Raw genomic sequence first — 24,979 nt, 5'->3', positions numbered from 1 at the left:
GGAAACAGAAAATTCACTGTGATTTATTGCACAGTTGCTCCTAAGCATAACTTGTGTTGAATTGCAAATGCATTACTCCATCCTTCTCTCCAAACTCTTCTGAAGTTGGACGTTATCCAGCTTGTCTCTTAGCTTCCACTCGACATCTTTAACTGCACTAGAAAAAGAATGCCAATGTATGCGATTAGTAACCAGTTATTCTCATTTTTATATGGCTCATGAATCAGATCAGTTGAAATGATTTTTTTTTATTTTGTTCAAAAAATTCCATCTGCAGTTGCATTGTTTGACAATAAGCTCACTTTGGATGTGTCCCATTCATAAACTAATGCAACCTACTGATGTAGTCTTGCTCTAATTTAGTAAAATTGTTGTTGCGACTGTGGTTCTCTTTAAATAATATAGTGCTAGCATTTAATTGAAATAAAAATGCTGACTATACAAATAGTGATTGTTCAAAATGGTCTGGTTAATAATTCGTTGATCATCTTGCTATACTAATTTGCCCAACTCTAAAACTTCTTGACTTGTCGTAAAGATTTTCCAATTTATTTTAGGAACTCGGCCAAAAGTTGCAGACAGTAACTTTGAGGACTTGTTGTCAAGCCAAGGGTTTGCATCCCAGAAGGATAAGAGGGGTCCAAAGACGATATCTGAAATGAGAAAGGAAGAAATGGCTAAAGATATGGATCCTGAGAAATTGAAGGCAAGCAGCATATCTTAATTAGATTGACAATAAAAGAGAAGACCTGTCATATTTAGTTTAATATGCTTCATTTGTAGATAACTCTGTATGTAGCAGTATTTAACTTAAAACAAATTAATATGCTGTCTTGCATATTGGAGGAAATATACTACCATGGATTGAAAATTGGTTATGTATAGAAAACAGAATTGTAATAAATAGATCTTTGAGGTTAGAAGTTCCTTGGTCCTCAGTTATTTACTACTTATGTTAATGAGCTGGAGGAGAGGCAGGTTGTTTGATATCCAAGTTTGCTGATGGTGTAAAAATAAGTGGAAGGGCAGGTTGTAAGGAGAATATTGTTATTGTGCTACAGGACAGTGAGATATTGTAAGTGGGCAAAATTTTGGCAAATTGAGTATACTGTGAGAAAGTGTGAGGTCATTCACTTATGCATTCGAAAAAGCAGATCAATTTCTGAATGGAATGAGACTACACATGACTGAAGTACAGAAGAGTCAATGTGTTGTTCATGACAATAACAAAAAAGGAACAGCCAAGTGTAACAATTAGACAGGCGGATTAAAGGCATTTTGAACTTTATTGCAGAGGAAAAAGAATGTGGAAAAAGTTCAGTTGGTTTCAATTGCATAGGATGTTGGTGAGGACAGATGTTGAGTATTAGTCTGTTTACCTGGTAGCTTCAGGCAGCTTCAAAAGGATGAGAAGAGAGGGATGTCCTATCAAGAGAGACTAAGCAGGTTGGTCTGTGAAGTTTAGAAGAATGAAGGATGTATTAAAACATAAAGATTCTCAGAGGGCTTGACAAAATAGATGTGAGATATATTCACTTGTGCGAGAGTCTGGAGTGAGGGTGTTAGGTTTTGTATCTTCAAAATATTAAACTAATTCAAAGGAAGACGCGGGAGTTTGGGAATGCAGGTCCAGCCTTGGGTTCACTTTAAGCAAGGTGTGCACGCATCACACAATAGCGTGGTGACGCATACAATTCATGCACTTATGCATATACCCTTAATGAATTATTTAAACAAACAAGAATGCTTAATCTCCTCCCTGCTTAGCCATAAACTCCAGCTGAATAGAGAATGCATCTCAATTACATACACAGTATATTATATAATACAACTGCTACATACAGACATCTCAGCATTGTAAATTTTAAATTTTCCTATTCAGGCCGAAATATTTAATTGCTGTGGTGGATTTCTTACTCTTGAGGGATAATGTCTTTCCTGACAAGGAGGATCACTGTTTGGCAGGTGAGACTTGTGGCTGTGAATTGATCTCAGGTTCTGAAGCCTCCTCCATGGTGGTTGTAGGAGTTGACTCTGAGACTCTAGGAAATGGTTCTGACAGCTCCGGGCTCCTTTTGTCTCCTTCCTTTTTCTTCTAATTTGTTCATCTTGATTTTGGGAAGGTACATTTAGTTCACTGCAGTAATCACTCATTAATCCTTCTATTGCTCCCTTTGCGATCTGATCTGTCATCCTGGTTTCCTCATCCACGACATCATCTCTTGAATCCACTCTTTTCATATCTGCATTAACTGTTTTCATTTTGGCTTTCCATTCATCCAGCTGGGCTTTGGTCTTTGCATCTACTATTACAAGCAGCTTTTTGTCTCCCACTTGAAGTTAATGCAATAACCTTAATGCGCACAGAGTAGATTCTGGTTCTTTATCCTCACAAAAGCTGAATGCTTGCAACTTTCCTGAAGCTCCTCAAGTCCTCTTCCAGCTTAAAACGTGCCATATTTAATGAGTAACGTTTTATTAACATATCAGAAGCTTTCTCCAATATGTTGCCTACTAAAACTGTTGTAGTCAGGTCACTGCTTTCATCATTTTCACAATTCTTCTGAGCAGCATAGTCCTTCCTTGGTCCAATACGCTTTCCAACTAGAAGCACAGGTGTTGGCAGTAACACATGTTTGTCCTCTGTTGGGCAACGGTGTTCAGCATGAAGACAGTTGTGGCATCATCCAGTACCTTTCTTAATTCACTTTCAGTTGACTCTGTTACAGAGAATGGGGTATTCATTTGGTAAATAGATCAAGTTGTAGTTGTCTCAGCGTATCGCACTCCCACAATGCTCGTCCTTCTGATTTTACCACATACAAGCTCAATGTGGCTTGTTGTTTGTTGTATCTCACAATTACAAATGTCATTCCTGCAGGAGTTATCTTTTCTACGGTATAAGTTCTTTGTTGGATAGTTGCAGGCTTCAGTTTGGTATCTTTGAAATGCCTTTAAAACTTATTGTGGAATGACTGAAACAGCTGAACCAGTATCTAATTCCATTTTAATTACTATAATTTGCCACTCACTCCTGGCATAAGTTTTATTGCTTGTCTATTAGTAATTTTCAAACTGTAAATCTCAAGACTGCACAGTCCTGTGTCACCCTCATTGTTATCAGATTTCTCATCAATGATGTGCTGATTAGCGTTAGGTTTTAAACTGCAACTTGACTTTTTAGCTTTCACTCTTCCCTGTGGAGTCCATTTATTTTTGTCTGCCCGCCATGCTCTTTGTATGTGTCTTATTTTGTTGTATTTTCTGCAAATTTTGCTTTTAACCCTGCATTGGTTTGGTGTATGTGAGTCCCTGCCACAACAGTAACACAATTTGTTTGGCCGGCTGGTTTCTGTTTAGACACTGTACTTTTCTTCACGCTCACTTTAATTCCTGACTGTGGTTTCTGTCTGTGGTTTCCATTGAAATAGCTATTTCTGCTGCTCTTTTGAATGTAAGTTGTGCTTAGTTAGGAGCTGTTTTTGAATGCTTTGTTTAAAGATTCCATAACCAAAAACAATCTCTCAGTGTATTATTAAACCTATTACTGAATTGGCAACACTCAATCACTTCAATTCCGCCATGTGTGCTGAAATGGATTCCCCTCCTTTTGATTCTGCTTATGAAACCTAAAATCTTCCACAGTCAACAATGTCTTCGGTTCTAAATGTTCCTGCATTACTTTCACAATATCAGTGAAGCTCTTTTTAGATGGCTTGGTTGGAGCAGACAGATCAAACTGTGTACCTTTAATCCAATGCATTCAGCAAAAATGATACTTGTTCCTTGTTGGCTGTTTTATTTGTTTCAAAATATTGTTGAATTAAGTCAGTATACATATTTGAGTTATCTTTTGTGTAATCAACCACATCAATTTTTTCAATGTAGCCAGCCATTTCTGCTTTTTTTTTAATGATTATTACCACACAGTACTCACTCTTTATGAACCTGTGAATTCCTCCATTTGCTGCCTTGTTTCAAGAAAACTTGATCATGTCCTCCCTTCAGAAGAATCTGTGCTGCACGTTTTTAAAACTCTAAATCCTTTGCTGCACCTTTTTTTAAAAAAAGGTTGAATGTCATGCTGAGCTTCAATAGGTCGGTAGCTGCTTTGGATTCATTTTAAAAATACGTCACAACCAATGTTACAGTATGTTTTGTATCTTCAAATTATTGGACTAATTCAAAGGAAGACAAGGGAGTCGGGGAACGTTGGTCTAACTTTGGTTTTACTTTACATGAGGCATATACATATCACACAGTAGTACTTATACATATAACCCTCAATGAATTATTTAACCTAGCAAAGACGCTTAATCAAACAATGTACATACGCGATTACTCAAATAGTAAATACACAACAGACTGGTATAGGTTCAAGACGAGGGCTGGTCATTTAAAATTTATTTATTTAACGATTGAGGTACCATGTGAAATAGGCCCTTTTGGCCCTTCTAGTCGTGTTGCCCAGCAATCCTCTGATTTAATCTGAGCCTAATGACAGGACAATTTACAATGACCAGTTAACCTACCAACCGTTGGCTCTTTGGATTGTGGGAGGAAACACGAGCAGTCATGGGGAAAATGTACATACCCCTTTCAGGCAGTGGCAGGAATTGAACCTGGTTCACCAGTACTATAGAGCCCTGCACTAACCACTACACTACTATACCCCCGACCCCTCCGAGGTATTGAAAATTTATTCCAGGTAAGTGTATTGGACCTTTGCAATTCTTTGCTTTCCTGAAAGTGTTAGGAAATAGATTATTTGTAATATTTAAAGTGGAGGTTGATAAGTTTTGAAAGGTTGGGAAATTGAAGGCTGTGGAGATCTGGCACAGAGGAAGAATCGAGGTGGGGTGGATCAGACCTGATCATATCAAATGGTATTGCAGGCTTAAGGGAGCAGGTGGCCTGTTCCTATTTTTGTGTTTTAATTATTTAGGTGTAGGTGGACAGATGACCAACCTGCCACTGAGCGTCTTGCCAGTTGTCTGAAACTGGCCCCTGAAAACTGAATGATAGCTTGTTTTGACTTTAGGAATACATAAGCTCAGGTTTTTTTTTCTACTGGGTTGACCTTTTGACTAGTATTTTAGAAGAGAATCATTGGTTATTTGAGTTAATGTGCTCCTGGAGAGTAAATCAGTAATAGGAAAGCAAATTAAAAACGTTGTTGTCTCTTCAGGTACATTTGAATGACCATTGCTTGCCTTCAAAATCAAAATGAAGAAAAAATTAACAAAAATAATTCTCCATCGTTTTCAAAAATAACTTTTTACTAAAAGCCGCTGCGTATTTAGTTTAAAGTGTAGGAAAGACATTTTTGTAAATTACACTTTTTTTTCAGATGAACACCAGGTCTTAAACTTCATTTATGTCCAAAGGAAAATATAGATTTCCTTATGACTTATGAGAAATTAAACAAATAAGGTATTATTTCTTGAACAAATGCACCCTCAATGTGACTGCACTATGATAGTAAGAATGAAGTAGGAAATACTGGAATTTAAAAATAAAAGCCTTAATCACAGCTAAACTCCAACTTGTGAGATCAAAAATAATGTCTGTAAATGACAGGACTCAGCAGAGGTACACCAGGATTATCCTTCAATTAAGAATCCAGATATCTCAAGAGCAGAGGCACCGTGATGGTGTAGTAGGTAGCACGCCACTATTACAGCTTGGGGCATTCTGGAGTTTGGAGTTCAACTCCGGCGTCATTTGTAAGGAGTTTCTACATTCTCCCCATGAACTCTGTGGGTTTCCTCCAAGTGCTGCAGTATCCTCCCACTGTCCAATGAAGTACCGGTTAGTAGGTCAATTGGCCATTGTAAATTGTCCTCTGATTAGGCTAGGGTTAAATAGGTGGGTTGCTGGGTGGTGTGGTTCATTGGGCTGGAAGGGCCTGTTCTTCATTGTATCTATGTACGTACAAGGGTTTGAATTACATAATCTGTTGCCTTGTCAGCTGTGGGCAAGTAACCCAATGTAATGAAGAATGATGAGATGAAATTCTCTCTTACCATCTACAAGGGTCGTGTCCAATATGAATTTAGGAAACCACATGTCAATGTCTAGCAATTTAATAAAAGTCCTATAAAATGTGTTATTTAGCCCAAATAGCTGTGTGGCTTTCAGGTTTGGGAAGTGGTATATTCTGTTTGTTAGATACTTCTGTGAAACCGTGTTTAAGGTAATCACTTGGAGTAAAATAAGTTTTCTTTTTACTTCATCTGTTACAAATCCTGAATGCTAGTTGATACTGTGTCATAGAAGTCAAAATTGTTTTAATCCCCCACACAAGTAATTTATTTTGGTACTTCAGATAAAGCTAGATTCAAAATGAATTTAGGTATATTTTGTACCTAAAGTATCTTTCTGGATAAAGATTCTTCACTTCAAAGTCTGGTCCCTAGATTCAAATTTCATCATCAGTCCTGCTTATTACTCAAGATTAATTTTATCATTTCAATTTCAGCTACTGGATTGGATCGAAGGGAAAGAAAGAAATATACGGGCATTGCTGTCAACTATGCACACTGTTTTATGGGAAGGGGAAACAAAGTGGAAGCCTGTTGGCATGGCAGATCTCGTTACTCCTGAACAAGTGAAAAAAGTCTATCGGAAGGCAGTACTTGTTGTTCACCCCGATAAAGTAAGTTCACCCATCTATCAAAGTTAATGTATGCCAATGCTTGTGATCTCTATAATATACTAAAATCAATGTGCCAAGTAATGCTGGTCTTTGCTCAGTGCTCTGAATTTCACCCACATTCACCCCTCTGTCTATAATTATCTGGTACCAATACTTGGTAATCTTGATTAACTTCTGCATCCTGCAAGCAGTGATGATGCATTGCAGGTAATAGACCATAGACAACATAGTCCTGAATTTCCATCTTCAGACATGGCTCTGATAGCCTTTGACGGAAACTGAAGGTGGGAGTGTTGATTTGGTTTCTGCTGCATGCAGTGTGAAGTAGCTTTATCATGTTTTGTCATTTGACATGCTGTATCATTTGATTTTAATTGCGTTTCAGTTCTGAATTTGTTCACCATGTATTGGATTATGAATTTTGAAATATAACAGTTTGCATAAGGCAATCTACAGCCAATCCACTAATGACCCACCTGACAGACAAAGTCTTTTTGTTGAAAATCTTGTTGAAAAGTTGAAAATCTTAAACCGGGAAATGGAAATCACATCTTTTTCTCAGTATTCCTGAAGTTAATTGTGGAAAGAGCCATGAATTGCTTAAAAAAATACAAACTGTTGGAGGAACTCAGTGGGTCTGGCAACATCTATGGAGACAAAAGGATATTCATTAATTTGGGTCAAGACCCTGCTTCAGGGTTAAGAGTGTAGGCAGGAGATTGCCGGCATTCAGAGTTGAGAGGAAGGGTATGGCAGGGGCTTCCACATGATGGATGAAACTAGGTGAGGAAGGAGATGATGGAGGTTGTGTCTGATAGAGGTGGAGGAGGAGGGTGGGTGGAGTCTGGAGTCATTGGCTGCTGGGTGATGTTAGAGAAAGAGGTGCCAGATGGAGTCAGGTTGGTGAGAGAGAGCAAAAGATAGAGATAGAGACAAAGCTGGAAGATGACCGGGAAGCAAGGGGTTGCAGATACTAGAGTCTGATAAGGAAGATGATTGGTGGAACGAGGTAAAGGAGGAATGAGGAACCAGCTGAAGAAGGGGATAAGAGCCAGAAGATGTGGTGTGTGGGTGAGAGGAATGTCAAAGGGTTTCAGATTAAAAATTGTATCTATTATACTCTTATCTGGACTTGTAGGAAATATAAGTAGTTGGGATCTTAAAATACCTCTAATCTGTAAGTATTGAAAAAAGTAAGTATTGGAAAGGTTAAATTTCATTGAAAGTTGCACAAAATAAAGATTCCTGCCATCAAACAAATCCTGAGATTGGTTAATACCCAATCTGTCCCATTCCTTAAAAGGTAGGGTTTCAATATCTTACATTTACGGTCTGGTGTTGGGACTGAAAAAGGCCTCTTTAGATAAAATTAAAGGAGACTGGGAAAAGGATTTACAGATTTTCATATCTGAAGAGAGCTGGAAGAGTATTTTAAAATTGAATAATTCTTCATTATTATGTGCTCATCATTCTTTATTACAATTCAAACTGGTACATAGAGTTCTTATGTCTAAAGACAAGCTCTCTCGTTTCTATGCAGATATTTCCCCCTACTGTGATAGATAAACTGATGGAATGGCCACGCTAATTCATATATTTTGGACATGTCTGAGCCTTGAAAATTTTGGAAAGATGTATTTCAAACTTTTTCTGTACTTTTCAGTGTTAGTTTTAAGCCCAATCCCTTGACTGCTATGTATGGTATTGTTGAGGATAGTATTACAAAACTGAAGCCGTCTAATTTGCGGGTATTGGCCTTTATCTGTTATGGCCAGGAGGGTGATCTTGCTCAAGTGGAAGGAGGCTGCCCCACCTACTCATGGTCCGTGGCTATCTGAAATTATGTTGTGCCTTGATCCAGAGAAGATTCGTTGTTCGATTTCTAATTCTGAACATGATTTTCTAATGTTATGGGGACCCTTTCTGATTTATTTTCATAAATTTTGAACTGTTATTAAACTATGGAATTGAGCCATTATTAATATAATATTATATGATAAGGTTTTTCTTCCTCTTTTTCCACCAACCAGCTCATTTTTGGTAGTGGAGGTAGATTTTTTAAATAAAATACAACTATTTTATTTTATTTCATAATTCAATCTTTTTTTTCTACATAGTTGATTTGGAATATGGGATACTGTGATTTAAATGTAATGTAATTCATATTACTTGTATCCTTATGAATTTTGTATTTGTATTCATGCAATTTATATAATAATAAAAATATTGAAAGAGAAGAGAGGAATGAATTTGTGGTTGGTGGGGCATAAAGAGAGGAAAATGGAGCAATGCAAGTTTGGGTTACTTGGAAAATTGTTTGTACCATTGAAGACTATCCCAGGTGAAAAATTGTTATTTACCTCTACTCAGCTTTTGGTATTCCTTTGCTTCTATACATGCTACTTGAGTTCAAGAGTTTTTTTTTCCATTGCTGATTTAGCAACTGTTGTCTTTTATATCTACAGGAGTATTTGCATTTGTAATCTTCTTTTGATGCTCTTTTGACATCTATTAGAAATGGATTTATTATTATAATATATCTTGAGATACAGTGGAAAGTTTGTCTTGCATACTGTTCATGCAGCTCAAATCTTTGTATTGATGTAGAACAAGATAAAAACAATTTAGAATTAAGTATAACAGTGGTAAAGAGAGGGTAGTGCAAGTAAACAATAAGGTGCAAAATCGTAGTGAGGCCGCTGAGTTCAGGAGTCCTTTTTATTGTAGTAAGGAACCACTTAGAAGTCTTATCACAGGGGATACAAGCTATCCTTGGTATGTGCTTTCAAGCTTTTGTATCTGCTGCCTAGTGGGAGATGGAGAAGGAGGAATATTTGAGGTGAAGGGGCCTTGATTATGCTAGCTGCTTTACTGAGGCAGCAAGAAGTATAGACAGATACCATGAAGGGGAGACTCTGATGTTCTGAGCTGTGTTCACAATTCTCTGCTGTTGCTCTGCGGTCATGTGTGAGCAGTTTTCATACTAAGCTGATGTGTATCCAGGTCCTATAAGTGCATCAGTAAAAAATTGGTAAGTGTTGACAAGGACTTGCTAAAATTCTTTAGCCTCCTGAGGAGGCAGAGTCATTGTTGAACTTTCTCGGCCATGGTATCTACATGATTAGACCAGGACTGGCCGGTGGTGATGTTCACTCCTAGGAGCCTGAGGTTCTCAAACTCAACACCATTGATGTAAACACTATGTGCCCCACACCCCTTTCTGAAGTCAATGACTAGTTCTTTTATTTTGCTTCTATTGAGGGAAAGATTGCTGCTATGACCCTTTTTTACTAAGCTCTTTATTCCTTCCTGACTGCCGACTGATTGTTATGAGATATGGCCTACTGCAGTGGTATCATCTGCTAACATGAATGGCAGAACCTGGACATGCTGTCATAAGTGTACAGAGAGTGGTGTACGGATCTGAAAATCCAACCTTGTGGAGCATCAGGGTTTTGAATAATTGAGTTGTTACCCTTATTGTGGTGTGTTGGTCAGAAAATTAAGGATCCAGTTGCAGAGGGAGGTGTTGGCTCCTAGGGTCCAGAGTTTGGTAATAAGTTTGCCTAGAATTATGGTATTGAAGATGGAACTGTAGTCAATAAACAATAGTCTGCTATAAGTGTGTGTGTGTGTGTGTGTATAGATATATGTAAGAGTGGACGTCATCATCGGATTCCGATGGACAACCACCGAAGAAGAGAGAGATATAGATAAATAAAAATAATTATTGTTCTTGATGGTTGAAATTGGAGTGCTTTCATGCAATTTGTTGATGGCACATGTTGCAACCACAGTGAATTGATAACTGGGTAGGGAAAAAGCAGTGAATCAATGGTTTTTCTATTTTGGATGGGGTTCAATCCTTGAATGCACCCATCCAGGTAAGTGATAGGTTTGAAAGCATTAACAATTTCGTAAACACGGGAATGATTTGGAAAGGAGTCACTTGATTTCCCATTTCTAAAACCCAACCTGCTGAAAAGATTAAGCCATTGAAGTCTTGAGATGTATGTAAATGTGGGAACATTCAATGATTATGATGTAGTTGAAGATAAACAGATCAGATGATTTTCTTCTATTACTGATGATCATCTCTTCCCAACTGGCATGCTAGAGCTTCAGCTGTTATGCAAGGCTTTTCAGGCACTGCCATCACTTGGCATCATATCCAATAACTGTTGAATTTTAACTTTGATCTCTCGGAATGTAGGGCTCCATAATATTATACTCAGTTGCCGTGGGTTTGCAGTCAAACATGCTTATTATTACCAAAGCTCTAAACTTTACTTCTGAGTTCGGATCAGGCTATGCTGAGATGAGCAAAAATTCCGGTGTTCAAACTGTGTTGGTGAGCAGTTCTTACCTGATGCCCTTTAAACGGGCTGTTAGGTCTGTTGTTGATTTGATTAGGAGTAGGATGCATGTATGTAGTTTCAGATTTTGTCCAGTAGATGCCAATATTACAGCTAGAAAGGAAAAAGCTGGCTCTAGTGCAATTAAACAGCTCAGCTGTCATGAGGTGATATAACTAGAGTGTATGGAGTCCAGTCAAGTATTATAGAAAACAGATTATAGCAATTAGTAGCACTTTGAACCGTGGATTCTCTGGGAAATAGGTTGAGTACAATTAGCTTATGAAGTTTCCTGAAGACACACATCAGCCTCCTTTTGGTTTTTTTTATATATAGCTTTTTTTTATTACGTAGTTCTAGTTTTTTGTACTGTGTCATGTAACACCATGGTCCTGAAAAACGTTGTCTCATTTTTACTACGCACTGTGCCAGCAGTTATGGTCGAAATGACAATAAAAGTTGACGACTTGAGGTCACCTATTAAAATTCATTGCCAGCTGATCATATACAGATCTTGACCAGATGTGCTAGGGCTTGAGTTTTATTCTGATTCTCCATTAACTGTCAGACAGCTTTGCTTTGTTGATAACTTTGTGCTTTAAAAAAAACAGAGATCAGGAGAAATCTCCTTAGCCTGATGATGGTGAATCTGTGGAATTCATTACCACAGACAGCTGTGAAAACCAAATTATTGGGAATATTTAGAGAGGATGTTGATAGGGTCTTGATTAGTAAGGAGATCAAAGGTTATGGGGAGAAGGCTGGAGAATGGGGTTGAAAAGGATAATAAATCAACCCATGATGGAATGGTAAAGCAGACTTAATACATTGATTGGCTTAATTTTGCTCCTATGTCTTAGGTTCTTATATCTGTGACTTACTATTGGACGAAATTTGGTTTCTTGGCAAAATCAGGAGAACATGTGATTCACCATGAGATCACAATTAAGGGCAATGCATAGTTATACTGGTGATCATAGCATTTCATTGTTGCCTTGTTTTTGATCCATACTTGAGTCTTCTCTGCAAGATGATAGTGCATAATTTTGGTACAAACAAATTTGATGGAAGGAAGTACTGTTTTAAACTTCCTCTTCCCAAGTATTCAAGAGTGATCATTCCTATCAAGGTTATCTCAGATAGGTAGGCAAGTGATATGTATGTTTGAGGACAATATGTGGAAAAATGTGTTTCTTTATGTTGATTTCTCTACCAACAGATGCAGGTTCAATATGTCCAATCCCCTCTGTAATCTGCTGCTACTGATTTACCCTTAATGTTCCCTGCCTCTGAGTGATATTCAACTGAGAGTAGTTATGATTGATCGGTATTAGTTGGAGGTGGATGATGATTAAGAGCTGATTCCATTTATATTATTTGTTCTTGGGTAATTACCACCTATACCAACATTGAGGTGCATCCCTCCTTTAGTTTTCTCTTAATACAGCACCTTTTAATCCTTCTCCCTCAGATGTATTGAATGGCATGAAGTTCCGGTACTGACATCAAAGATGCAGACTCAACTCATTAGAAAGTTACTGGCAACCTGTTTGAGCCTGAACGCACACAGCACATACAGTCACAGTCATATTAGCGCATGGCCTGAAGATTGACAAGTTGACAAAGTGCAAGATATGTGTTTAATGTTACTGGCACTATTACTGTAAAGCCCGAGTGGGGGAAAGCCTTAGTTCCTCTCTCTCCTCAGGAAGTGGAGGTGTACCTGTTTTCTCCTGGCTAAGGAGCAGCTGTTGAGGGACCAGGTAAGATTGTCAGTAATATGCACGCCAAGAATCTTGGTGCTCCTGACTCTCTTCACGGAGAAGCTGTTGATGTGCTGTAGGGAATGGCCAGCCTGCACCATCCTGAAGTCCACAATCATTTCTTTAATCTTGTCCACGCTGAAACTCGTGCTGTTGTGTTTACACTTGTCACAACCTGAATTATCTTCTCCTTGTATGCTGCTTCACCGTTATTGGCGAGACCAACCACTGTCTTGTCGTTATCATTATGTCATGTGATGTTGTTAGAACTGGATTTGGCAGTATATTTAAAACAGAAGTTGATAGGTTCTTGATTAGTAAAGGTGCCAAAGATTACAGGGAGAAGGCAGGAGAATGGGGATGAGAGACAATAAATCAGCCATGATGTTATCGCAGAGTAGACTCTGGGTTGCACAGCCTGATTCTGCTCCTATGTGTTATTGCATTTAACTTTATCTTTTTTAAAAAATTCTCACTCAATTGTTTTAATCCTCTCTCCATATTTTACATCCTCATTTTTTTTATTACGATTGATTTACATTTCCAAGTCTCAAATTTTCCACTGTCCAGTGTGTCTTTCAATATGGTTAAAGACATGAAGATTTTCACCTTGATATTACTTTTCCCTGAAGAGGGTGTTGCACAGTTCGGATATTTGACTGACAAGAATTTGATCTGAAAAAGCACAGTGGATGATTATGGCCAAGTCCGTGTCGATGAACAGCTAATTTTTTTTTACTCCTAGAAGGAATTTGATCCTGGAAAGATAAAGGTGTCTTGTGTTTCCAAACTTCAAGCAAATGATTGTCAGGGTATATAGAAACAAAGTAGTTTGCAAACAATTCTCTGAGGTGTTCGCGGTCGAGGGTGAGGCTAATTAACATTACAGAAAAGTTATTGTATATTACTACATTTTGTAGATGCTAGCACTGGATGATTAAAATGAGGATCCTGTGTTTCTTTTAATTAAAAGACTAATGAAAAAAATCAGTTATTCATTGTGGAAAGAATAGATTGGTCAGTAACATCTGGTAATTTCAGAAAAGGCTAGACATGCTCAAAATCTAGCAGCTGCTGTAAGAAACAGTTAACTTTTCAAGTCGATGACCTTTCGTTAGGACTGTAAAGTAAATATCCTGAGAAAGTGATATTAGAATAAGTTTTGATTATCTTGTATTTGAGTGAAAGTGATTCTCTGTGAATTTTGTCTCGTGTTAAATATTTTCGAGGTAAAATGTTTGAGGACTTTATAAGCCCAGCTTGAGTATTTAAGTTCACTCATTCTCGCTTAGTGTTGGTGGCATCTGCTCAGCTATGGTGCCTCATCCTTGCGTATTGAGATAAGCTTATTGTCCAAGTTTGAGTGACAAGTTATTCTGCTTCACCAGTGGATTGATGCCCTCAATACTGGGGCATCTACAGTAGTTCTCAAAGCATATTCATCTATGAATAAGGATTTGGATTAACATAAACAGGATGCAAGAACAGGTGCTCTAGCTTGATAAAAAGATGCATCCTGGCAGGAATCCAAATTTGTCAGTGTAAGGATACCCTGTCATTGTGTCTGTTTTGGTTTCAGACTCTCTTCTAGTAGTACATGAAACAATCCTTAAAATTACAATTAATATCTTCTTTCACACAAATATTTGCTTTCTCTGCTTGTCTTGTGTTTCTGTCCTGTGTCAGAATTAGGCATAGGTTCACTTGAGTCAGAATTGTTGAAAACACAATTTTTCCAGCTTGGGAGTGCTGATGCCAATAATTAACAGAAGGAATTAGTTCTGTGAATACAGTATAGGTATTCATCCTCAGTTGTCTCTAGGTGGTGATGATCTCTTGAGCTCCTCCAGTCTAGTTGGTGGAAGCACTTTTACAGCAATTTAAAGTTATTTGTCTTAGCATATTAAAAATGTGTTTGATTTGGAACCATATAAGTGATGTGTGTGAGATTTAACTGCTTTGGCTGAAAAGGATGATGTATTTCTAATAGCACTACATCTCTTAAATTTCCAGAAGTTGCTTATCAACAATAAATTCTGACACTGTTACACTCAGGAAATTAGAAGGAATTTAGACAGCCTGGAGAGAAATGTATGTTGAAGAATTCTTCTTTCAAGATAAAATAGATTACATTTGATTAGAAGAAAATTGGGATAGATTTGAAATGAAAGAACTTGGCATGTTCAGAGTCTATTTTTGTCATCCTGTCTTCTTTTCCTTCTCGTGAAGAAAATTTGGGATTACTAACCATTTGCTAATCATAATTTTTGCAGGTAATCATCTGTCTGCGGTTAGAGTTCTGGATTGAAAAACAGAGTAAAAGAAACCGGCAAATGAAATAGCACTAATGTATGGCTGGTTATGGTTTTCAGTGTCATTCTCTATTTGATGTATGTATTTTCATTTTATTTTCACAGGCCACTGGTCAGCCATATGAACAGTATGCCAAGATGATATTCATGGAATTGAATGATGCCTGGTCAGAATTTGAAAGTCAAGGCCAAAAGCCTCTGTACTAATTTAATGCAAATATTTTGCCAGTGTTTACTGTTGACTCTAATTGTGTTAAATGTTTAGTTCCTATTTTGCTTTAATGTGGAAGTATACTGCCTTCCCTTGGTAAATCTGTATACAGGCACTCATTTACTAATTAATTGAGTATATATCATTCAACCAAGCTATTCTTGTTTCAAAGACAAGTCCTTTTACAAGGGGTTTTGTTTAAAGTAAGTTATAACTGGAAAAAAGTCACTAATACATGATTTTTGGGGGCTTATAAAAATAAGAATTGACCCCTTCTGTGATTACTTTCCTCTTAATTTTGTTTGCAATGCAATTTGTAACATTCTGCCCGAATCTTAATATTTACATACTTTATTCTGAAAAATGTTGCATGTAATTTGAAATTTATCATGTTGAAGTTCTGCTTTTCATTTCACACCATTTGAAATTAGTGTATTAGTATTGTTACTGTTACTAATTGCTGGACAATGTAACATTACGGAGTCTGTGTATATGTAAAGAAAAATTAAACACCTTGTCTAGGTAAAGCAACAAGCTTTATGGTACATCTGGAATCATCATCTCACACATTCAATTCCTGATAGTACTGATCAGTATTACTCACTTGCAGTCTCGTTAAGTGTCCTGCCTAATAGCCGCTTGGGATTGTTACATTATGCTGTATTGTGAAACACAATGGTTTGGAACTGTGCTTGTGGCTCTCGCATATCAAGCTCCAGTTATTAATAATGTTGTTGTGAGCCATTGCCAAGATGAGGGTTCCTCATAGCAATAAGAGGAAACAATACAAGGCAAATAGTTGTGCTTAAAATTGTACTTCACTTTGTGCTTTGTCAAAGCCAAAATAACCAAAAGCTTCCTTTGGTTCTTTTGCTGAAGCAGAGTAAGCAAAAAAAAGGGAGTGAAAATCACTTCTAAAATGAGAAAAGCTGTGAATAAAAGCTAATTGGCGTATGGAATGTCAAGGTAAGAGTGGCTGCAAATAGGCCCTAGACAATATCATAAGCACCAGTTGTAAATATAGAATTCCATTTTCAGGTACATCCTTATTATCTAATTTAATGGAGAAATCCTAATTCTAGAGCATTATTCAAAATATTTTATTTAATATGCCATTTTGTTTGTATATACCATGTAATCTGTTTGAATTTTCCTCCCCCCCAAAAAAAAAATGTTTTATTCTACAGTCTGATACAACAGAACACTAAAAGATTTGTTGTCTATGCACTTTTGTGAATCATGCAGATCATTGTTATTATAGTACAGGAGCTTCACAATTTAGTCTTTATGCCTGAATACACGGTCCACGGAATGTCAGATTAACTTTGATTTATTACTTGTGTGTTCGTAGGATGAGATGGGGTGGGGATAGATGGTGAGTGGGGGAATGTAAAGAAAGCATAGATTGAATGTTACATTCGTTATGATCTTTGTTACATCTGATGTCATTGTATGAAATGTGACTATTGAGAAAATGTCTTAAGTTCTAAATTATGTTCATTCTAAATTGTACATAATACTGCCTGTTATTGACAAGAAATAAATGTGTGTATTGCTGAAAACTGGCTGTTTGATCTGCACTGCAAATACAATTAATTCTTGGCTTTTCTTCCAACAATGAATATTTTTGAAGAAACTCTGAATTTACAAAAAAGATTATATGTGAAGATCCAAATAGTCCAGTGGATTAGGGACGTTGATGATAACCAAACGAAGAAAGTCTGATTCCTTTGAATGTGTTAGTTAATCAAAGTTACCCTGACTAACATAACAGTAAAGCAACATTAAAACCATTCGCAAAAGTATAGATTGTCAAGTAATCAGGTACAATTTTTAAATCAAGCAATCATCAATGACATGATAAGAGCAAATGGCTCCAACGATCTTGTCTAATTGGATATCTTTGTGCTTGTTGTTGTTCTCCATTTTGTATGGAGCATGGAGTGTAAGTGGAAATCAATGTAAGTTCAAAATGGCCAGTCATCCAAGATAACTTGGTATCAGTGATGAATGGACAATTATTTGTGTGGATCATTCATTTTCCCTGGATTTAAACAAAGTTCTGTTAAGTTACCTTTTTCTGTAAATATTTGCAAACCTTTTCTCAAAGTCTTATGGGTTTCAGATGTGTTCTGTCTTTTGTTAATGGTTCTAACTGCTTCATTGCTCTTTAAATACAATTTATTATTTCAGTCTTGTGGAATTTGTTTCCTATCTTGCTCATCGTTTTTTTCCTTATAAAATAGGCACCTTCTGGAAGCTTTTGCAAACATCTTTGTTGATTAAATTTAAACGACACCAAAAGCACTATGCAGTGTGCATAAGGGATATGTATCCTTCATTTTCTAGCTATATTTTTAGTAAGTTAAGGGTGCACTATGAGAAACAGTTTTATTTTCACAAGGTCATGGACTAAGGAGCATTATTCTAAAGGGTATGTCGAACTGGTATTCTAATTACTGTTTGCTAATTCCTTGTTATAAAAATTCTGGAATTAATTAACAAGATATGGCTGACCTTCACAGATGCATGATACCTTTGTCCAGTTCTACATTAGTGAGAGTGATCATGGAGATCATATCATTGAGTATAGGACCCTTGACTGGAATGTTACCAGAATGGCCATCCAGACATCTAGACAAATGACTTAGAGATAAGAAGTTTAACCCAGAAGTAAAAATAGGTGATGAAAGTTCATTTTGGCTTCACATATAATTGCACAGGTTTCATCCTCTGGGTATTGATGGCTGGGACCAAAATTTCTGGTGGTGATTAAATGCAAAAGTTCAGTTCTCAATTTTGGAGGAAAGGGATTAATATTTAGTGTAATATAACTGATGTTGAGATATATGACCTTGTAAAAGATGCTTAAAAGCCATATATTGTGATTCAAGCTTCTTTAATGTCATTTCCAGTGCAGAAGTGTGAAGGAGAACAACATAATTGCTCTGGATCTGATGCAGCAAAAAAAACCTAATAAGATAAAGAACACAATAATAGAAAAAAGTAATAAATATAAATGCATAAAATATCTCATACACATTAATTGTATGTCAATAAAGTGGCACTATGCACAGGGGTGTCTGCATGTAAGGTTTCAGACAGGAAATGATAAAGTACTGGTGGTTAGGGTTGTGGTGGGGTGGGTTAATGGGTTGATAGAGTCTTACTGCTCGGGGAAAGTAAATATTGAATTTGGTGGTTCTGGCATGGATGCTGTGTAGTCTCCTTCCTGATGGGAGTTGGACAAACAGACAATGAGCATGGTGGGATTCTTTATGATGTTCCCAGCCTTTTACCAGCACCTTTCTGTCCTTGGTGCGGGCGATACATTGGGCAGTTTTGACTACCCACTGCAGAGCCTTCCTGTCCACCACTCTGCAGATCTGATGCAATGTAGCCATGCAGCTTGTAGGGATGATCTCTGCTGTGCATCTGTAAAATGAGGTGCGTATAGATGTGCTTTGTTTGCATAATTCAAGTTCAGGAATAAAGGAGATGTAACGTGGCTACAAAGCTGTCTGAGAGATGGAAAGAGGAGTAGTGACCAGATTTTAGGCTGGAGGAAGATGTTCAGTGATAGGTGCCAAGGGTTGGCAACAGAACAACCTCTGTCTTTCATTTGTGAAAATTAATGCAAAAGCCCATGCTTTCAATGTGATGCTGAACTCAAGTACAGAACTCCACTACAAGAACATGGTGATGGCCAAAGTAACATATTTGTGAAATGGATCAGAATTAGGTTTATTATCACCGGCATGTGTAGTAAAATTTGTTAACTTAGCAGCAGCAGTTCAATGCAATACATAATATAGAAGAGAAAAAATAATAAATAAGTAAATTACAATATATATTTATTGAATAGATTAAAGATCATGCAAAAAAATTATACATTTTAAAAGTGAGGTAGTGTCCAAGGGTTCAATGTCCATTTAGGAATCGGATGGTAGAGGGGAAGAAGCTGTTCCGGAATCGCTGAGAGTGTGCCTTCACGCTTCTGTACCTCCTACCTGATGGTAACAGTGAGAAAAGGGCATGCCCTGGGTGCTGGAGGTCCTTAATAATGGACGCTGCCTTTCTGAGATACCGCTCCTTGTTGAAGATGTCCTGGGGTACACACAGCAGATGAAACTTTAAGTACCAAAGTGTAAAATGATTTTATTTAGGAAGAATGGGACAAATCAAACAGCCAGTTTTAATGGATGCCCAGAAACCAAGAGGCTTGGCGATATATGCTGACAAATCTTTGAAAGTGGCAGAACAACTTGAGAAGGCTGCTAAAATGTAGAATCAATCTATGAATTTTTCAGGAACACTGGTTTTACTTGAACTAAAACATTCAGTTTTGAGCACTAAACTTTAAGAAGCATGTTAAAACCTTGGAGAAAGTGCGAAAGATATTCTAGAATGTTGATATTCTATTTGTAATTATTCTGTGCCAAGTCTTCATCCTAAATGGATGACTCTTCATAATAAGACTGTGACCTTTGATACTAGTGATTCTGCTATACCTTGTGAAATCTCTTCTGAATGCTGTAACAATTGATGAGATCACGTCTTGTTCCTTTAAATCCTGGCAGGTGTAAACTCAGTTTATGAATCTTGACTTCTGTAACAAATCTACTGTACCTTCACAGGAATCTGGTGAACCCTTGCTGCATTAATGCAAATATCTTTCCTTAAGTCAAGAAATCAAATTTGCATATAATCTTCTCGATGTGGTTTCACCAGGTATCTGTACAATTCCAGTAAGGCAACTTATCTCTTGCATTCAAATACTGTAGTACTGTAATAAACTTCATACAATTTGTCTTCCTAATTGTTGTCTAAAATTGTAGATTAACTTTCATGTACAGTGAGACCCAGGTCCCTAATAATGTTTTGCCAATAATATGATCTACATTTCTATTTCAGACTTTGTCACTTCCTGATCCTCTCATCTCTCTCCATTCACGCCTCCATCTCTTGGCATTTCCTTTGCAACAATAGGAGGTACAGAACCTGTCCCTACACCACCCACCTCATCACTACCCAGGGACTTAAACAGCCTTTATAGGTATGGTAAGATGCATATGCACCTCTTCCGACCTCTAATTGCATTTGATGATCCCAGTACAGCCTGCTCCACATCAATAGGACCAAGCAAAGACCAGGCAGCCAGTTTGCTGTTCATTTGCACCTTCACCCGCGCCCCCCCCCCCCAGACATCTTGTGCCTCCAGTGACAATTCACTATTATTCCCCATTCTCACAGTGACTTGTTGATTTTAGGCCTTCTGCACTGACATAATAAATGAAATGCAAGAATGGCTCATCGTATTCCACTTGAAACACAATGGTATAAAAACTGAATTTTCCATTTTCAGGTAATTCACATGCTCTGGGTTTCTTTCCCACCCTTACTGGTTCAGCCAGGATCTCCCTCCATATGCTTCCCTTTTCCATTTCTATTTCTTCACCCACATATCTATCCACCTGGACTACTTTGTCCCAGCCTACCGTTCCTAATGCCTCCCCTATCCGCCCATCATCCCTCCCTTATCTGCAGTGTGGACAGCAGTGTGCTGAGCACACAGCCTCGGGGAGCACCAGTGCTCAATGTCTTCATCATGAGAGACGTCGCTGCCCACACTGACTGACCGTGGTCTGACTGTTAAGAAATCCAGAGTTCAGTTGCAGAGGGGGGTGATGAGACCCGGTGAGGACAGTTTCTAGGGACTAATGGTACTGAAGACTGAGCTGTAGTCTACAAACAGTAGTCTGGCATATGAGACCAACTTGTCTGGTTTCATTTATTACTTACTAGACCTTGTCTCAGCTCTCCCTTTCATCTGTCCATACTGGTTATCTTCTGTCCACATGCTCAGCATTGAAGCCGGATCATGACTCAAAACCTCAATTATCCCTTTGCCTCCACAGATGCTACTTAATTCTTCCAGCATTTTTGTTTGCTCCAGATTTTGACATCTGCAGTCTCTTTGTGACTAAATTGTATTTCTACTTTTTTAAAGCATTTTTCCACATATTCAATTTGACATGGCTTTTCCATTTGATTAACCTGTCTATATTCTCTGAAGCCATTCAGCATCCTTTCACACCCGACACTGTCACTCAGATTTTTATCAGCAACATATGTGGCAATATTGTGTTTGATCTCCCTTAATCTACAGTATTCCATTGAAATAGATTGTAACAGTTGTGTCCCTAGCACTTGTCCCTTAACTTAAGGTTTCCCTTTGACTCAAGCCCCCTTAGGAGGATGTAACCAATGTGGAAACTTTGGGGCTTTGCCTCACGAGGCTTCGACAAGAAGGGCCTCAGGCCAGAGAAACAGGTAAGAAGGGTAGTTTTTCCTTTCATTATTGCTGATTTGGTCTTAGTTGCCCATAGTACAGTGCAAGCGGGATGGCAGATATGTCAGTGGAATTCACGGAACCTGATGGTCTCCCTGATGACTGCGGGATGTGCAGCCAACTCCAGCTCATGAAAGACCGAATTAAGGAGCTGTAGCTGGAGTTTGATGAACTAAGGATCTTCCAGGAGGTAGAGCAATTGATGGAATTAAGCAGGTGGTTACACCCAGAGTGCAAATACAGGGAGTAGGTGGGTGAACACAGAGAGGTAAAGGGAGAAAGAAGTCCCCCTATGGCCATTCCCCAAAGCAACTGGTATACCCCTTTGGATACAGCTGAGGGGGATGATCTATTTGGGCAAGGCAGCAGTAGCCAGACCAATAGTATTGTGGTCAGCTCTGAGCTTCAGAAGGGTAGGGTGAAGTCAGGCAGAGCAGTAAACATAGGGGACTCGATAGGGGGACAGGTAAGAAATTTTGTGGCAGCCTGAGGGAGGCCTGGATAGTGTGTTGCCTCCCAGATGCTAAGATATAGGATGTCTCCGAGTGGTTGCAGAATATTCTTGAGGGGGAGGGTGAACAGCCAGATATCATGGTATATGTTGGTACCGATGACATAGGCAGTAGAGCAGGTCCTGCAAGATGGTAATCTCCAGATTACTCCAGGGAAGGTTAAACCAGGAAGATAGCGCAGATGAATAAGTGGCTGAGGAGATGGTGCTGGGGGCAGAGTTTCAAGTTCTTGGATCATTGGAACCTTATCTGGGGAAAGGGCAAACTTGAATTGGAGGGGAACCAACAGCATGGGAGAGAGCTAATGTGATTGGGGAGAATTTAAACTAGATTTGCAGGAGTGTGGGAACTGAAGTGAAGAGCCAGAGGATGGGGTGGTTGGTGCACAAGTAGAGCAGCTTGTAGGGAGTTTGTGAGGAAAGATAGACAGACGATAGAGCAAAGATGCACTCAGCCAGATAGTTTGAGATGTGTCTATTTTAATAGAAGGAGTTTCATAAACAAGGCAGATGATCCATACATCGAACTATGGCACTGTGACCATTACAGAGATTTGGATGTCTCAGGGGCAGGAATGGCTGCTGAGTATGCAGGGCTTTAGATGTTTCAAAAAGTGCAGGGAGGCAAAAGAGGTGGGTGTGTGGCATTGCTAATCAGGGATAGTATCATGGCTGCAGAAAAGGAGGAAGTCATGGAGGGATTGTCTACCGAGTCAGCGTCGGTGGAAGTCAGAAACAGGAAGGGGCAATAAATCTACTGGATAATTCTTATAGACCCCCCCCCCACCCCCAGTAGAATCAGAGACATCAAAGAGCAGATAGGGAAGCAGATTCTGGAATGGTGCAATAATAATAGGGTTGTTGAACTGGGTCATTTTAACTTTCCTAAGATTGACTGGCATCTCCTTAGAGCAAGGAGTTTGGATGGGATGGAGTTTGTTAGGTGTGTTCGGGAAGGTTTCCTGACAAAATATGTAGATAATCCAACTAGAGGAGAGGCTGTACTTGATCTGATATTGTGAAATGAACCTGGTCAGGTGTCAGATCTCTCAGAGAGCATTTTGGAGGTAGAGATCACAACTCTATCTCCTTTATCATGGTGCTGGCGAGGGATCGGAGCAGACAGTTTGGGAAAAACATTTAATTGGTGTAGGGGGAAATATGATGCTATTAGGCAGAAACTTGGGAGCATAAATTGGAACAGATGTTCGCAGGGAAATGCATGGCAGAAATGTGGCAGATTTTCAGGGAGTATTTGCATGGTGTTCTGCATAGGTATGTTCCATTGAGGCAGGGAAAGGATGGTAGGGTTAAAAGAACCGTGGTGTACAAATGATGTAGAAAATCTAATTAGGAAGAAAAGCTTACAAAAGATTCACAAAGCTAGGTACTATTAGGGCTTTAGAAAAATACAAGGTCTCCAGGAAGGAGCCTAAGTACGAAATTTGGAGAGCTGGAAGGGGCCATAAGAACATATGATATGGGAGCGGAAGTAGGCTATTTGGCCCATCAAGTCTGCTCCACCATTCAATCATGGGCTGATCCAATTCTTCCAGTCATTCCCACTCCCCTGCCTTCTCCCCATAACTTTTGATGCCCTGGCTAATCAAGAACATATCTATCTCTGCCTTAAATGCACCCAATGACCTGACTTTGCCTCCACAGCTGCTCATGGCAACCAATTCCACAGATTTAGCACCCTCTGACTAAAGTTATTTCTCCGCATCTCTGTTCCAAATGGACATCCTTCAATCCTGAAGTCGTCCTAAACTCTGCTACAATGGGAAATAACTTTGCCATATCTAATCTGTACCCATCTAGAAATGAATGCCAACCCTACATTCACCTTCTTCACCACTGGCTCAACCTGGTGGTTAACACTTAGGGTATCCCACACAAGGACTCTCACTTTGCATCTCTTCATCTTGAATTCTCTCCCCATCTAAATAATAATCTGACTATTTATTTCTTCCACTAAAGTGCATGACCATACACTTTCTAACATTGTATTTTATTTGCCACTTCTTTGCCTATTCCCCTAAACTATCTAAGTCTCATTGCTGGCTCTCTGTTTCCTCAACACTACCCGCTCCTCCACCTATCTTTGTGTCATCGGCAAATTTAATCATGAATCTATTAATCCCATAGTCCAAATCATTGATATACATTGTAAAAAGCAGCAGACCCAATGCCGACCCCTGTGGAACTCCACTGGTAACCAGCAGCCAGCCAGAATAGGATCCCTTTATTCCCACTCTGTTTTCTGCTGATCAACCAATGCTCCACCCATGCTAGTAACTCCCCTGTAATTCCATGGACTCTTATCTTGCTAAGCAGCCTTATGTGTGACACCTTGTCAAAGGCCTCCTGAAATTCCAAGTACACCACATCTACTACATCTCCTTTGTCTACCCTGCTTGTAATTTCCTCAAAAAAATTGCGGTATGTTTGTCAGGCAGAATTTTCCTTTCAGGAAACCATGCTTGTTTTGGCCTATCTTGTCATGTGCCTCAGGTACTCCCTAATCTCATTCCTAACAGTCGATTTCAACAACTTCCTAACCACTAATGTCAGGCTAACAGGTCTATAGTTTCGTTTCTGCTGCCTCCCACCCTTCTTAAATAGTGGAGTAACATTTGCAATATTCCAGTCATCTGGTACAATGGCAGAATCGGTCGATTCTTGAAAGATCTACTTCCTTCAGAACGTGAGGATGCATTCCATCAGGTCCAGGGGATTTATCCACCGTCAGGCTATTAAGTTTCCTGAGCACCTTCTCAGTTGTAATTTTCACTGCACATACTTTACTTCCCTAAC

General features: G+C 38.6%; 1 protein-coding gene across 1 annotated transcript in view; it reads left to right on the top strand.

The window, feature by feature from the left end:
* dnajc6 (DnaJ (Hsp40) homolog, subfamily C, member 6) overlaps nt 1-15,712 on the top strand; it is a 230,562-nt gene extending 214,850 nt beyond the window's left edge. The window contains exons 18-20 of the mRNA XM_059983611.1: nt 558-706; nt 6,482-6,658; nt 15,194-15,712. Coding sequence (XP_059839594.1) covers nt 558-706; nt 6,482-6,658; nt 15,194-15,295 — 428 coding nt within the window. The 3' untranslated portion in view covers nt 15,296-15,712. The remainder of the gene's footprint in view (nt 1-557; nt 707-6,481; nt 6,659-15,193) is intronic.
* Nucleotides 15,713-24,979: the final 9,267 nt, after the last annotated feature.

The sequence above is a fragment of the Hypanus sabinus genome, chromosome 11 (assembly GCF_030144855.1).
Source record: "Hypanus sabinus isolate sHypSab1 chromosome 11, sHypSab1.hap1, whole genome shotgun sequence".
NCBI lineage: Eukaryota > Metazoa > Chordata > Chondrichthyes > Myliobatiformes > Dasyatidae > Hypanus > Hypanus sabinus.
This window is presented reverse-complemented; position numbering and strand designations above follow the sequence as displayed.